Source organism: Pantherophis guttatus, chromosome 7 (genome assembly GCF_059756535.1).
Source record: "Pantherophis guttatus breed Tessera chromosome 7, ASM5975653v1, whole genome shotgun sequence".
NCBI classification, from domain to species: domain Eukaryota; kingdom Metazoa; phylum Chordata; class Lepidosauria; order Squamata; family Colubridae; genus Pantherophis; species Pantherophis guttatus.
In genome coordinates this window covers 28,652,083-28,668,915 of record NC_142069.1, presented here as the reverse complement: position 1 = coordinate 28,668,915, position 16,833 = coordinate 28,652,083, and the positions used below count along the sequence as shown (strand labels likewise).

The 16,833-nt window shown below is 37.9% G+C and overlaps 1 protein-coding gene across 1 annotated transcript in view; it reads right to left on the bottom strand.

Annotated features, from left to right (window-relative positions):
* CSF2RB (colony stimulating factor 2 receptor subunit beta) overlaps positions 1 to 16,833 on the bottom strand; it is a 33,494-nt gene that overhangs the window by 2,288 nt on the left and 14,373 nt on the right. Inside the window, exons 5-13 of the mRNA XM_034403172.2 lie at positions 15,831 to 15,991; positions 14,652 to 14,823; positions 10,788 to 10,920; positions 10,506 to 10,675; positions 8,348 to 8,496; positions 8,079 to 8,241; positions 7,260 to 7,350; positions 4,106 to 4,175; positions 2,270 to 2,349 (exon numbers count right to left, since the gene is read on the bottom strand). Of these exons, the coding sequence (XP_034259063.2) occupies positions 2,270 to 2,349; positions 4,106 to 4,175; positions 7,260 to 7,350; positions 8,079 to 8,241; positions 8,348 to 8,496; positions 10,506 to 10,675; positions 10,788 to 10,920; positions 14,652 to 14,823; positions 15,831 to 15,991 (1,189 nt within the window). The remainder of the gene's footprint in view (positions 1 to 2,269; positions 2,350 to 4,105; positions 4,176 to 7,259; positions 7,351 to 8,078; positions 8,242 to 8,347; positions 8,497 to 10,505; positions 10,676 to 10,787; positions 10,921 to 14,651; positions 14,824 to 15,830; positions 15,992 to 16,833) is intronic.

The window sequence follows — 16,833 nt, the reverse complement described above, 5'->3', positions numbered from 1 at the left end:
GCACATTGGCAGTTGTAACGCATATTTTGAGTGACAGGGAGCTGCAGCAGAGAGGTGAAAGAGCTACATGCGACTCCAGGACCGCAGGTTGCAGACCCCTGCTTTAGAGCAATATTTTTCAAATTTAAAGTATGTGAAGGCAGACCTGTGCAGACTGATAGAGGCAAATGAAATAACACAAACAGCCATAACATTCCTTTTTTTAAAGTATTCTCAAATGGCAGAAGAAATGTTCTGCACCAAGACTTTTTCATGGTCCCAGATATAAGGCAAAAAATGTTATTGCAACCTTTATGATTTGTAAATAATACCTGCTCTGCTAGTTTAATAGTTACACAGATCAAATCAGCATGTGTTTAAAACCATTAAAACAATCACTATAGGTCATCATTGACTTAGACCTCTAATTGAGCCTAGAATTATAGCCATAAGTTGTCATTAACTGGGTCACCATGTGATTGGACCCAATTTTATGACATTTTTTGCAACGGTCATTAAGTAAACTCTACAGTTAAGCAAATCCATGTTATCCAGTGGGCATTTTTTTGCCACAAAACAAAAGCAAATGAGAGAAACCAGCAAAAAACATCAAAAATCACACTACCCTGGGATGCTGCAAATGCCCATGAAGTTGAGCAGGTTGCCAAGTGGCCAAAAAGTAACCCCTGACTGCAGGCAGGTGTGGCTGGGATAACTTCAAACTTAAGTCGCAACTAACTTTTGGAGGAGGGTCCATCATAATTTCTAACAGACATTTAGTGTCCAGTCATAAATTAGGGACTACCTGTATATGACTATGTAACATTCATTGCTACAGTAACAGTCGATTTTTACTTCTTTCTCATGGATTAGAACTTCCTCCCAAAACTTCCTAAATTTGTGATGTTGCCCAGCCTTTCCAAAATCTCAAACTGATGCACCGTTATCATGAATTTCTGGGACTTGTTCATAGAGAAATACAAAGTTGCTGTGCTGTATGGAACCATTGCATTACTGTGTAGTGTTTCTTATCAGTTTCATGAATTTATGGTCAAAATACTTTTTTTTTTTTACAACTTCATAATCTTTCTCATTGACTGAATTTAAGATCCAATCTACAGTGTTTTTGCTTTGTTTAAAGCAATCATTGTAATCTCTGGCTCCTCCATAAGCAAACAGCCTAATTCATTCTCCTGGTTATATTTTTCTTTTAATATTTTATGCTGCTCCATAAACATTTACAATTTTTTTTTCAAGAGGACTGCAGCTTCTATGGGTTGCTAAGTAAACTGTCAGTCTTAAAGTATTCCTTGATAGATTGGTTTCAGAGTCCAACTGCCTGCTTGCAAGTGTAAAGTACAAACCAGCTACCAATTATTGAGGACCAAAAAAGGGTTAATTGCTAGCTCTTTGAATCTACAAAACAGAGTACTTAAAATTCACTTGGTCAGAAACCTCAGCAGGCAGGAAAGTATTGACTTTTTACTGAAAAGTTACTCGAGATGTGCAAATACAAACATATATAAGCCTGTCTATACTTTTCAATTTTCAATTTCACTTTTTCACAAATCTGAACACTAAAGAAAATTACTGGAGTTTTTAAAAATGGTAGCAATTAGAATCCACAAAGGATATGCTCTGATATGATTAAAAAGCATTTGGCCTGTCTTATACATTCCTAATATGTTGGGTTTTGCCTCAGTTTCAGATTTTTATATACAATAATAATTAGAAGTACCGTATATTTATTGTGTCTTCTAAAGGTAATTGAATTTTCAGGAAATACTGTGAGTGTAGTTCCTTCCACATACAAGGCATAGATTGTGCCTAGCATAGATCCTAGCATAGATCCTGCTTAAATCCTAGTTGTTAATAGCAATAGCATTTAAATTTATATACTGCTTAATAGTGCTTTACAGCCCTCTCTAAGCTTATAAAATCAGCATATTGCCCTCAACAATCTGGGTCTTCATTTTACCAACCTCAGAAGGATAGAAGTCAACCTTGAGCCGGTCAGGATCGAACTGCTGGCAGTGGGCAGAGTTAGCCTGTAATACGTCATTCTAACCACTGCACCACTATCACTCTTTAAATAATTGAATAGGCTTTCATAGATTAATCTGAGCTCTAATTTCCTCTCTTTGGATTTATGCAGTGTGGAACATTAATTAGCTCCACACCAAATACAATACTAGGAATTTCAGAGTTAATAGTTCACTTCTTTTATAGTTTTCTGAAGATGTTTTGAACTGGACTTCCAGTAGCGTGTTTCTCAGCTTTGTATACTCACTTCTCCAGTTTACTGGAATGGTGGATTCCTTCCTTTGCTAAAGCACTGGTATCTTCTGAATGGTTTGCCAATTGCACTTTCTAAAATGAAACAAGAATAGATTGCAGCCCAATCTAGATTAAAATGCTAGAAGAAAGAGAAGTTCAAAAAGACCTGTACACACAACACATTTGTAATACTGCATCCAGTTTTGATCACCACAGTACGAAAAAGATGTTGAGACTTTTTAAAGGTTGCAGAGAAGAGCAACTAAGATGATTAGGGGGCTAGAGACTAAAACACATGACAAACATTTGCAAGAACTGGGTATGATGAAGAAAAGGATTAGGGGGTGATATGATTGTAATCTTCCAATATTTGAGGGGCTGTCACATGGAAAAGCCAACATTCTCTGAAGCACCTGAAGGCAGGAAAAGAAGTGACAGATAGAAATTTATCAAAGCAAGATCCAACCTAGACTTAAGGAGAAATTTCCTGACAGAACAATTAATCAGTGGCTTGGCTCTATCACAAGAGGTTTTTAAGAAGAAATCAGACAGCCATTTGTTTGGAATGGTATAGGGTCTCATGTTTGAGCAGGGGGTTGGACTAGAAGACCTCCAAGGTCCCTTCCAATTCGGTTATTTTGTATTCTGTAAACCTAAACATCTCAACATGTTTTTCATATCTAGTAGCGTCCTACAGCAGTTCTGTATCTAAAGACTTGGTATTCATATGCAACTGACTTCACACACACAGAATTCTTCTCTTCTACACAGCATAGTTTGTTTAGGTATACAGGGTAAATCTAAGACTTGCTATTTCGAATAGAAAGTGGCTACAACAGCAGTTTCAAGCTAAGCAGGTTTAGGCATGCTTTTGCCTATTTCCTAGGCTGATTTGTCCTTCTTACCCAGATTCCCCTGATCCGCCATTTTACATTTTTTATAAGTGAATGTTTTGGGGAGGAACAAAATATTCAGGGATGTAAAACATGCCATTTGATTCCCCCAATTCCTAAAAAAATCCTTAGTAATCCAAAAAACCAAACAGAATAAATAAACTTTAACTAAATTAAGAGATTATCTTTTTTGGATATATGGGCCACCGGTTCTTCTCCTCAGCTATTTGCTGCTGCATGTGGTCTACAATACTAGAAATTCTGCAGAAGGCGGCAATCAAAGGGTACAGATGGCAGAAAGCGAGATGGTGCAACATTAGCTATGCTAGTATATTGTCTCCTTATTGACTTAAGTAGTTAACCGTGTTGATCTTTAGGGAGGTGATTTTAAAAGATTAAATCTCTGGCCAAATATTACAATGTCTAAAACATAGGGAAGGCTGTTTGTGAAATTATAAGCCGCTATATGGCAACACACAAGATTGGCCAAAATTAGGTCTAGCAATGGTGCAAAGACCCAGCCTATTTCGTGGTACAGTAGAATTTCTCATCGATGAGCAAACTCCCATTGTGCAGCTTTAGGAGACTCAATGTGACTTTTTGTCAGTTTGGGTTTGTTTCTTCTTTTATATCACCATATGAGCCATATGCTTATGTCCTTCTAGATTTGGATTCCACAGCCTTGTAGACTGAAGGGCAGCAGGTTCCACCAGTTATCTGGATGCGCCCTAAGAACAGCCTTTCCCAAGTTTGGCTCCCAAGACATCATTCTCTAGCAGGGGTCTAGCCCTTGGCCAGGGTGTGATTTAACATCAAGCCTAGATTCTGTTTGTTTGCTAAAAATATGTTTTAGATCATTTCTTTCATTTTCATTTTTATTTTTACGACTCTGTTATTTTGGCTTTAAAGTGAATTATATGCTAATAAGTCATGTTTTTAAGAAAAACTTTTCTTACCGGAAAAAAATTGGGGAGTAGAAACGTCTTCGGAGGACTTGGAATGTTTGCTTCCCATTTCTTTTTCTTGCTGCAGCAAAAGCATATATTTAATTGAGAGAATTCACCAAGATTATACTTGCTTCTGTTCAAGCAGCACCAAAGTCTCACCTTTACTTTGGCAGCTGCCACACAAAGGATATAGTGAGTGGGCAGTCAAGTCCCCACTTCATAATCACTGATAGCCAGTCCAGCGTTTGCTGCTATTCTACTTATCTTAGGTAATTTCCTTTGCTTTAAATCTGGATGTTACAAGATATCTCCTATCATTTTTTCAAATCACCTTATTGACTGAGCTGCTAAAATATGAATCCAATAAAATCTGAAGGATTTAGGACCTGTTCCAAATCCTGGAATTGAGGACAGCAGAAAAGAGTGATATGAGCCAAAGAAGCAGGACCAGTTGCAAAATGGAAAAAGACAATATATTTTGCCCAGGCTCTAAAATCCTTAACCCCATCAGACAGTTTCACTTCAAAATCTCAAATGAGGATCTGGCTCCAGTTCATTGCACCTGTACTGTATCCGTTTCCATTTTATAGTTACCCATGACCTTTGAGGACCTCCCTCCGAAAAATGGGTAAGGACAGCTCAAAGAACTGATTGAATTGGTTTGGAGGTAGAAATGCCGGATTGAAGATGGTTCCATGAAACCTGGAGTTGACAACTATAGCAAAGAACGAAGAGAGGTCTGGAACCTCTCCAGATAAGGAAGAAAAGGGAGATTGCCCAATGTGCTCTGTACTGTATATTTGCTTCTTCTTGGTTCCAGATGTTTTGGGGGGATTAGCACTGGGAGACAATGGGAATAGCCATCTTGCTTGCAACCACCTTTTAAAGACTACTAAGCTCACAAAGTTCCTTTTCTAACCACTTTCAGAAATTGCTTATTAACTAATTTGTAAGCCATTAGAGACTTTCAGATCAGCATGTCTGGAAGACAGCAGAAATCATCATGTAAATTTGCCTTCAGTCCTTAATCATAAATTTAAGATTTTTTAAAAAAAATAAAATAAAATAAATAGCCACAAGCAACAAAAATAAGACTTTGACCACAAATTTTGACCGACTGGCGGCCCCTAGGGGGAGGGCCTTCTCTGTGGGGGCACCTACTATCTGGAACGAGCTCCCCCCGAAGATACGGAGGATCCCGGATCTGCGCACTTTCCGCTGTGCTTTGAAGACACTCCTATTCCAGCAGGCCGGCCTGGCCTAATTTTCTCCCCTTCTTTTAAATTTTAAATTGAAATTTTAATTTGGTTTAAATCATTGGGAATTTTAATTGTCTTGGGCAAAAATTATTTAATTTGGTTTTAATTATGTTTTTTAACTTTTGTATTCGTGTGTTTTATTTTGTGCCTGTTCACCGCCCTGAGTCCTTCGGGAGTAGGGCGGTATACAAATTTAATAAAATGAAAATGAAATGAAATGAAAATATTCTTGTAAAGAATTTTAAGATTAATCTTACAAGCAGCCTCCCAGCCACAGTTAAATTTTGGCTGAGTTTCTCAGAAGTCTGACAACTTTTGACAGACAGGTTGAATGAAGCCAGCATTTGTTGGGAGGAGAAATTATGCAGAGAAATTGTGCAATACTAGTGGATCTGATATTTGTGAGGATGAAAGGAATGAAGAAAATGGATCCTGGGCGTCATGTAATAGCTTATTGCCTAAGATGTTACATATCTACTTATACAAATAGGTTACCTGAGCCAAGAGACATTGCACAATCTAAGCAAAATAGTCTTATATAGCCAGTGCTAAAATAATTCCCAGCAAAAAAAAAAAAAGAGGCAAATCAAGGTAATGTTTAAATCCAGCCTGGTATTAACTGATTAGAATACGGCACATTGAAAAATGATTTGCTTTATGTTGCTTGGAATTTTCATTGGAAAAGATGTAGATAGCAGTGTACATGTATTTACTCCCAAAGAGTACAGCTACTGGAACAAGTCTACAGAGAACTATTCAGACCTGAGGCTGTATAATGGAAGTGAAGTCTGCAAAGACTTCACAGCATCTTGAGACAATTGTAGATAAAGTCAGTGAGGCAAAGAAAGCTCAGTTTAACCCAATTATGTCATGTTCAAAAAAAATAATTCTATAAAAAAAAAGACATTACATTGTTGAGCTAGCAGAAATTCTTAGGTTTTCTCTAAACAAAATTTGCTGGGTTCACACAAGGGGAAAGTGATGAGATAACGGCAATAGAGTAATTTTATTTGAAACCTTATACTTAGTTACAAACCATGATCCCAAAATTCAGTCAATTGTTTATTTTGCAAATTTCTGAAACCACCAATCCAAGGAGCTCTGAGATCTTTGGCTACATAGCAAAGCAGCTTTCATATAATGTTTGAAATTGCCTTCAAAATTTGAAACAGCTAACTCCAACCTTCTAGATGCATTGTGACTACAATGTCTGGAATACCGAGCTAGAATTCTGCAACTTGTCATCTTGACATATCTGACTGTAACAAATTGGGGAAGATCACCATAAGACTTGAGTTAAGAGAGGTGAACAGAGCACTCTTAGCATAGCTGCCTGCTATTGTGGAGAGGAATCTCCCATTCAATCTTCCCTTGTTCCTAAAATCCTAACCTCACAGCTATTTCCAGGGCAAAACACAAGAAATTACACTGAAACAAAAGATAAAGAACTTGACAAAGTGGTGGAGATAGACATTCCTTTCATGATAGACAAAAGATCCCTTCTTCTGTGTTTGCCACCTCCAGCTGCAACTGTTAATTAAGCAAGAAGCCAGCTGATGTGGTAAATAAGTGGAAAACCCACACAAAATCAGCAGGGTGCCTAACCACCAAGCCTCTCTTTTGGTCATCCAGCTAATCATAGTTTACAATGATTTCTAGCGGATGGACTCTGCTTCTGTGAGGAATAAAGGACAAGATAGAAAGATAATCACTTGACAGCTATAACTCTGTTGCAACCTTTGTTTGCTGTACTTCTTGTAAGCTCCTGGATCAAGTATGTCTCTGCTCCAACTGACCTATCCTGTGTGTTCTTTGGATGATCTGGTCTGATTTCAAACTCAATACTTTCTTTTAACTTTCCCACCTCTCTTATGCCAAGGTGTTAAAATGTACAGCAGGCATACCTGAGAATATATTTTTGACAAAAGCAGATTCCTCCCATCATCAGAATGATACAGACCACTGTTATTAGCAACATACCCCAGAGAGGAAAACCTAAAGCAGAATAGAGGATAAAAAAGAAGAAGAAAATCAATTAAATGAACTATTAAAGCAAGTTTTAGGAAGAAAAGAACAAAAACAATCAGATCAGACCACGGCATAGTGTGGAATTATATCCGAGTGGGGTGCCTTTGAAGATGCCTGGGAAACTATATGTGGTCCAAGATACTGTACCACTTCTACTACAACCTGGCAAAGAGAAGTTACCTCAAGAATTTCGGCAGGAATTTTCACAGCTCTACCTGGAGAGCTCAGGGACCGAACCTGTGATCTTTTGCATGCAATCACATAATTTGCACAGATTTGTATTTATTTTTTAAATAGTTGCATAACTGCAGCTTATTTCACTGTTTTCATTATTTCTGTTCCTTAATTCAGAGCATTTATTTCTAAATTATTTCAGTACTTTTGATGAAAAGCAGGATCTAATTGATGTTTTTAAATGAATGAATGAATGAATGAATGAATGAATGAATGAATGAATGAATAAGATGTGTGCGTGCACATGCACACACCACTCCATCGACAAAAGATCCCACTGTGATATTGTTTGGAAAAAATAAATTAATTTGCTACATATGTGGTTCATCACAATCAGAGTGACTCTGGGTCACAACCAAAGCCAAATGCACGCATTATATATTATATTTTGTCTTCTGAAGATAACATAAACTATTTGCTGATAAAGACCAAAAGAAGATTAGTGTGCCCTCTTAACTTACCACTGGTAGTTTGCCAGCCAAATTCCTCACTCCATTCGCTCCAATAACCTTTGTAATCAGGTTCGCTTACTATTGTTCGCACCTTTGCTTTGTAATTTTTGCCCAGTTCTAGGAACTCTGAAGTGAAGATAAATTCCTGGTTTGTAGCATTCTCTACTTGGGCCTGAGAGGGAGGAAAAAAAGACAAGAGGGGAAAAATAAAATTACATGAGGGCAGACAGAAACATACGTAATCTGTTTGCTGTAGGAAGCAATCTATTCCCTCTTACCTTTAAAGGTTTCCCAGTTTCCCAGTATGAAATCTCATATGTCTTTTGCAATTTAAACACACTATTGATGATTTTGGAGTCCCAGTGGAGGATGTACTTAGGACCATCAATTACTGACATGGACAGGTTATAAGGTGGGTCTGTCTTAACTAGAAGAAACAAAAGAATGTATCAAGAGATTCATCAATTTAATTATTATAAGATTCTAACTCTCTTTCAGGCTCTAAATACATTACATCCTCTCTAATTCTTTCCCTCATTAGATTTTTTTCTGAATTTCATGTTGAAGAGGAATATTCCTAATATTGGTAAGCTCTTATTTTAAAAAACCATCTGATTCAGATGATATGCTTTTACATCTGCCTAGGTCAGATTCAAAGAATTAGTTTTTCATAACATCCCAGTATATAATTTTAATTATCCGCGAAGAGAAACTTGCCAGGAAAAAAACCTGGCAACTTTAATTCAGCATTGTAAATATAAGGATAACATATAAGGATTCAAACTCAGAAGAAAGAGTTTCTTTCATTTGAAAAAATATATATCAATAACTTTGTGTTTTTAGCAGAAATATGGAAATACTAGTAAATTCATATCAATAGAAAACCAAGCAAAAGCCTTAGTCAGCTGGAAAAACAATCACTGATGAAGCATCCTTTGCTGCCCTCTATCATGTGCAAAAGAAACTGATTCTGAGTTTTAGACAAGTTTATTAAGCTAAGTTGAAGTTTACCCATCTTCACGTTGGCAAGATTGAGAAATTCTGTTTTGGACAATTCCATATGATAGAGAAAGAAAGCAAGTCTCAGTGGCTTACTGTTGGGAGAAATGTCCATCTGGGTTCAGTTCCAAGTGGGGAAAAAGACACTGGAAATATGGAGACTGTTTGGAAAGATGATTTAATGGTGGACAGAATCACATGGCTTGAGATCCCGGGCAAAAAAGCACACGGTTGAGAAAGGGGGGGATATATACCCTCTGTTGGGCTTTGAATTTGAGCTTGTATTCTGATTGCTTGTCAGACTCCCATGGGGCCATGCAGGAGTAATTCTATAGGTTGTGTCTTGAGTCCCAAGCTTGGTGAGCCTTGCTGGGTGATGATATAATGAAGGGGCTTTGGGCAATTCCTATTATGGCTCTGCATGAAGGAGGTAGATCTTTGTTATGTAGAATAGACTGGCCCAGGCCTTAATGACCCATTAACAAAGGTGGGGGGGCTGAGTTTCTGCCTCCCTTTTAGGGGAAATATTCTGCACTTTTAATATTTCCCAAAATATCTCATTTTCGAAGGAGAGGGGTGGGTGCTATCTTCCTACATTACCCATATAGGGTTAAGTCTCCTATCCATACAAATGCCATTGGGGGACACTTTTCTTTTCGTAATTGTTCCCTTCGTCTTTTCCTTCCCAGATGTTTGTATCCATGAATATGTTATCATCCTTTTGCCTGCATTCTCTCTTTTAATACTCACATAGACCCTTTCTTTTGTGCACCCATTGAATTATTATTGTTTTGAAGTTAAAACACGAAAGCAAAAACATCAGGATGCCTGCATTCCTTTATTCATTGTATTTTTATCAAAAGGTTTTGTTTTGTACTTTGTACTAATGATGAACATCTTACAGCCAAGGTTTATAAAAGGCTGCTAGAGTTGAACCTACAAAGTGAATGTGTTAAACATTGCAACGGTGACATGAGAAGGTAAACTTCTGAGGACAAACTTGACCATGGATTGTTCACAATCTTAATCTAGTCTCTACTTCATACATGCCACAGTGGTCAGTTAGATGATTATTGTTTTGATTACGTTAAAGCCCGTCTTTATTATGGAGTTCAACTCAAAGTATGTGAAATTTTTAAAGAATAGTCATTTAGGCACTGATAAAATCCAGGGTTGTTTAATATCAGTGAAATTGTGAGATCATGTGTCTTCAGGCCATACCTAAATCCTCCTTAATCTGCTAGCCATATCCTAGAGAAGATTACAATCCATTTTATCTGCATGCTTGCTTTTTTTAATACTCTGTATTGGTTATAATCCAAATAAGAGAATCAAGAATCACAGGAGTCAGCACATGTTTCTGTGAAATAGATAGACATTCTCTAAAGCAGTGTTTCTCAACCTTGGTAGCTTGAACATGGGTCTAAAGGGACTTACTGTTCAGATGCATCTTGATCTTTTTTGCTTCTTCTTTCGGTATCACACGAACAAAATATTGGCTTTGCTTGTTAGGGTTAGTGACATTGATCTCGCAGCTTTGCAATACATAATAAGTGGCATTATTGCTTATAAGGGGTACTTGATGGACTTCAGAGCATTCCATCTCTCTGCATATAAACGAACATAACAGAGAGAACTTATAAAAAATGTATATTAAATTTAAAATTTTTTTAAAGTAAATCATTTGGGAAAATATTTGATTTAAAGATCATTTCTTACTCTGATCCAGATTTGTCTTTGTAGAAGAGGGTGAACAAGATAGAATTGCTGACTTCTTGTCTCACCTCCCAACTGCATTTGAGTCGATCAATTCCATTAAAATAACATTGAAGATTCTTGTGCACAGCATCATCTGACAGAGAAATCAGAAATATATTTATTGAAATTGTGCAAAATGTGACAACAATAAGAAGGAAGAATTTGATAAAGAGCATTGCTAAAATGAAAATGAAAAAAAAAAGGTACAGGTTTCCCTGTCCACTTGTGTCCAACTCAAGGGGCAGCATTCATCTCCCTTGGTTTCCTATCCAAGGGAGCCAACATTGTCCAAAGAGGCTTCTGTGGTCATGTGGCCAGCATGACTATACACTGAGGCACATGAAAATAACTATCCATTAATGTCAGGACATTTAAAAGAATGTATTCAGTATAATGTATACAGTGTATATAATGAAGAAAGTCCTTACTTTTCGACAAAAACAGAATGTTTTTGTCCCAGAAGACATCAATACTCCCACTAACATCAAGTCCTCATTAATGTTTTAAAGCCTATGAACAAGTAGATGTTTCAGTTCTAGCAAATATTCGAACTAAGATGGACTATTATGGTGTAAGTAAGACATATAGTATAAAACACAATCCCTGTTGTGTTGAAAAATTATCCTGTAGCAATTCTCACTTGATTAAAGGAAGATAATTTGCTTTCGGGGATTTCTTTTTTTCAAAGAAGAGAAAAATTTCAATGAAATGATCACAGGTGAGGTATCTGGTGTTCTTGCATCTAGTTAGTTACAAGGTGGATAAAATATATTTCTGTGTCTATATGAATGGTGCTTCTTTCTCTGGCAGTCTGTAGGGTTTTTGGCTGAGCACAACCAAAACCCAAGGGAAGATACTATGAGGGAACTCTTTTACAGTACAGGCAAAGAAATTCAGAGAAATGTGTAAAAAGATGGACAATACCAGCAATGAAATGTTTGCCAATTTCAACCATAAATCAAGCTCAAAAACAGCTCCCAAACTAAATAATCGAGTACTCTGAGAATAAGGAGGCAAAACAGAAGCCCAGAGGAAACAGCCCTTTGAGAAACGGCAAGCTTTCAACATAACATTGACACACAAGAACAAAACCACACTGGTAGCTCTTGCTGCCTAATAATACAAAGTGGAGAATCTTTTTCTTGTGGTTCTTGCATCTTCACCTTAAAGTTCAACTGAGACTCAGTGCTCTCTCAGCATGGGCCTGTTTCAAGTGGCCAGCAATGAACATTTCTCTCTCATGGGCTGTCTCCTCAGTATGCGAGGCTTCTGTTTTGCCTCCTTATTCTCAGAATACTTGATTATTTAATTTGGATGCTGTTTCTGGTTAATAGTTGAACACAAATTTGTCAGCCAATCTATAATTGGTTGCCAAGGAACTTCATTCCACTACCCTATTGTCCATCTCTTCTTATCCTACAAATATTCATCCTTTCACAAAAAGAAAGGAAAATATTTTTGTAGTTGTTTCTGTATTTCTCAGGTTGCAAAGCTCCTCTGCCAACTGATCTGATTCTAATGCAATAGCAATTTTGCTTCAGTGCCCCTTGACAAAGGAGCCAATTCCTCCCCTGTGGATAGACAAAACACCCATCAGAGCTATTTGAGAGGCAAACTTGAAATGGCTATTCACTATTAGTTAAAAATAAAAAATTATTGGAACATTCTACACTGACAACCCACCAGTAACAATGTCACTTTAACACAAAGGACCTCATAGCATCGCTGGTGTGGAATGAAGCTTTTTGGAAGATCTCTCCAATGGCCTATTGCATCTGTAGCTGGCTTTCTGTAGTCATCGTGTTTTAAAAGTCACTGCTAAACTTAGTCTTGGTAAATTTCCCTAATCAACTTTTAAAGCCATCTGAACATATACAAAACTAACAACTATCACTACTATTTGTGAGACAGAATCCACAGATGCTTTGTGTATCATGCCCTGGAGAAGAATGGAATGAACAGCTGCATGTAATGAATAAGTACTATTTCAAGAAAAAGCTAGCTAGGGAAAGCTTTATTGATTAGAAGTACCAATTAGTTAAAAGAGAGTGAAAGAGAATGGGAAAGTATGAAGACAATAGTTGATAAATTGGTAAATTCTTCTTCCTATGCTGAAAGGTTTGAAATTCCAAAAGGTATCTTGAAATGGCCTTTCAAGATTCACTACTCACTTGGAAAATCTTAAGAGTTCATTTTGGATTAGCTCTAAGTGTAATAGAATTAATTATTACAAATCAAAACAATAAGGAAATTATTGTCAACCATTTTGTTTACCTCTTTTCCTTGTCTAAAATAAATTGACTTGAAGCTCTCTTGAAAACCATAATGTAAAAACTTGATAAACTAACCACCCTTCTTGCTCTGTGAACTTTTCATATTGGATTTTTAAAAATGGGAAGAGAAGTCTGGCTGTCTCTTTGTTAATGATATCCAGTTGAAAAGGATAAGTGGGGTGGGGAGGTTGTGGTAGCAACATTTAGTGTATTCAACCACTTCCTTTGATTGCCAATGTAGCTGGAGTAACTCATTGCCGGTGTTACAAAAGGTATGTGACATCAGTTTCCTGCATTAAATGTTTTTTCACATAAAGTTTTATGTTGCTTAAGTTATTACTTAAGTCTTATTCTCTTGTATGTCAATTTTTCTAGACAACTTCCTTTCCTGAAACTATGAATTCTATTGTTGACACAGAAACAGTTTTGAGAAGAGTCACTAAAGATGCTCATGCTGTAAGATTTTCAAATCATAATCACTGCAACCAAGGGTGAAATGCTACCGGATCGGACCGGATCGGCTGATCCGGTAGCGATGTTGGCTGGTAGTTTGGAGAACTGGTAGCAATGGCAGCTGGAGGCTCCACCCACCTGCCCACCAGCCCCATTCCCCGGAGTCGGGGAATGCACCAAGGTGTGCTTGCGCAGCTGGCGAATGAAACAGAGCGGCAGCTCTGGTCCATGCGCTGTCAGGGAAGGCAAGTGCCCTAAAGTTACCAGAGTTGCTCACTCTCCTTCTTGAATGAGCTGCCACCATTGCTGCTCTGGTCCATGCGCCGGCTGTGCAAGCATACACCGTTTATTTAATTTACTCATCAGTGGCAGGTTGGGTGTGCGCTTGCGCAGCCAGCGCATGGACCAGAGTGGCTCATTCAAGGAGAGTGAGCGACTCCAGTAACTTTCGGGCGCTTGCCTTCCCTGACAGCCAGCCGTGGGAGAAAGGTGAGCAGTAGGATACACCGCGTGGCGAAGGGCAAGCAGGCAGTGGCTCTGCAGCAAGGCCGGAGTCGGGGAATGGTGCATTCCCGCTTGATGATGAAAGAGCAGGCAGCGGCTCCAGGGCAAGGCTGGTATCAGGGAATGGTGTATTGCCCAACCTGGTTGAGGCAGGCGGCGAGCAGGCGGCAGCTCCAGGGCCCCAGGGAATGGTGCATCCCTGGGCCCTGGCCCCTGACCCAAAGTGAAGAGAGAGTGGGTGGCGAGTGGGTGGCAGAATAGAAATTTTAAAAGTTTTCCTACCGGGTTCTGTGGGCGTGGCTTGGTGGGAGGGGGTCTTGTGACTGAGTGGACGTGGCTGTGAGTGACATCGAGTTAGCCACAGCCACTCAGTCACAGGATACCCCCCCACCAAGCCATGCCCACAGAACCGGTAGGGAAAAATTTTAGATTTCACCCCTGACTGCAACATCATATATTGCAGTGGTTGCCTAAATTTTATCCAGCTGGTGGGGATCCTTTCCAGAAATTTAAAACATCTGCAAACATCAAACTTTCATATATATTTTTTCTCTCAGTCAGTAGTTGCACAAAGTTCTCTTGTTTTTCAACTTACTTTCTGGTGTTTGCCAAGTAACCACTGGACTCCAGTCACTAAAACGGCCAGCAAATCCACTATCTGGACTTGGCTTGCTTCTAACCCTGGCAACATACCTGCTGCCAGGCACAAAGTTACTGTGTCGGAGACAGTAATGAGACTTATTTGAGACCAATATAGAGGAAGATTCCTAGAAAGTATAAGGAGAGAGATTGGTATGAAAATATGGAAAAAAAATAAACACATTTATGTGTTCTAGGAAAAGAAACAGTCTAAACTATTATTTATTTAATGCAATGAGTTCCTTTGTTTAAATATTGAGAGTATTATATATTTCAGAACATCTAATTTATCTGATGGAAAAGTGTAATAATATTGGGGGAAAAGATTTGTTTCTCTTCTTAACTATTTTTATGGGTATGTGCTGCCGAAAATCATATAATATCATGGATAATTATAAACATTTAATAAATGAACAAAATTAATTTTCTCCTCCCATTATTTCTGGGAATGTGGACTAATGGGGGCAGTGTTGTTATTTTAAAAATAAAATGCTTGCATTTAAGTAAACTGGAGATTTTCTGTACTTATTTTATTGTTGGCTTCTTTAAAAAAATAAATTGTTATGCACTATAGTTCATTCTGAAGTTATTGAATGCTGATAGCTCAGTGTTAGTGGTCCGGGATCTACAGAATGTGGTTGGAGAACCAAATACTACCTACAAACACCAGATTGTGAGTTGTCTATATTAAAAATAAACTTTCATAAATACAGCCAGCTTCAGTTTCTGATTAATCTACTATGGAGTGAAAGTTCATTTGAGATTGTTTTAGGGTTCATCCCTGTTCATAGCCTTATCAGCTAGATTATTTATTTGGCAAACTTTTAAAAGATCAATGTTCAAAGAGGTTAGGGATTTTGGGCTATCAGGAAGGAAGGAAGGAAGGAAGGAAGGAAGGAAGGAAGGAAGGAAGGAAGGAAGGAAGGAAGGAAGGAAGGAAGGCTGAATATGTCATAAGATTAGGGTTTATGTGTTTTTGAGCTACAGATGGATACATCCATTCTCTAGACTCCATTCAAAACTTAATTTGTTTTTGATGTGGAAGACATCCACTGCTTACTTCTTGTTTCCTAATATATTGTAAATATAAACAGATCCACTGTAACTATGTGATTATAATGATTGCTATAGATACCTCCCAAAGTTCCCAAGTTCTTTTATAGCTTATTTCAAAATCCAGGGGAAGGCTTTCCAACAAGTGATTTCTGTTTGTTCCTCCACCTGCTCTCCATTCCAGTAGGAAATCACATTCTTCTGTGACAGTGACATTTAATTTCTCAGGTGGCAGAAGCTGAACTAAAGAAAAAAATGAGAGAAAGCCATAGGTTAATTCTTGCCCATATGAAAGTCACATATTTTCTACCCTGTTTCCCCAAAAATAAGACATCCCCTGATTATAAGCCCAATTGGGCTTTTGAGCACATGGCAATAAGGCCAAGTGCTTATTTCAGGGTTCAAAAAAAATATAAGACAGGGTCTTATTTTGGGGGAAACACAGTAATACTGTCCAGAAATATAGAAAGCCAATATTTTTGCCCTTAAATGTTAGTAGGAAAAACTTTTTATCTGTAAATATAGCATGCTGTCATCAAATTTCTGTACATTTACAACAGCAAATCGAGAATTTTATCTAATTTGATTCCCCTCAGGTGTGTTTGATTTCAGTTCTGATTACAATATGACCAATAGTTATGGTTGCTGGTATTTATGGGAGCGTCAATTAAATATATCTGGAAGGCATTACTTAGGGAAGGCTACCCTACATATTTAATGCAATAAAAGTATCACTGTCATAGCCAGAAAAATGAGATAAGAAGCTAGACGGAACAGTCAAAATCTTTGATTGTCAGATCATTGGTAACTTTTCTGCATGTTCCATATAGCAATCTGGAGAAAGAAAAGAGATATTTTGAGTCTAGCAATGCATGCTCGGAATGCCATCTAATCCCACGGATCAAGTGATGAAAAGAATGGGGTCAGTTTCCAATTTGATCGTAGGAAAGCATCTAGTTAAATAAAGAGGATAGTAAGCTTCTCACAAATACTGCCAGGCCCTAGCAACCAGATCTGCATGTGAAAGATTGAAGCTGATCCACCTATAGTACAAAAATTTCCCCAGGCTGCTCACCTTCTCTTGA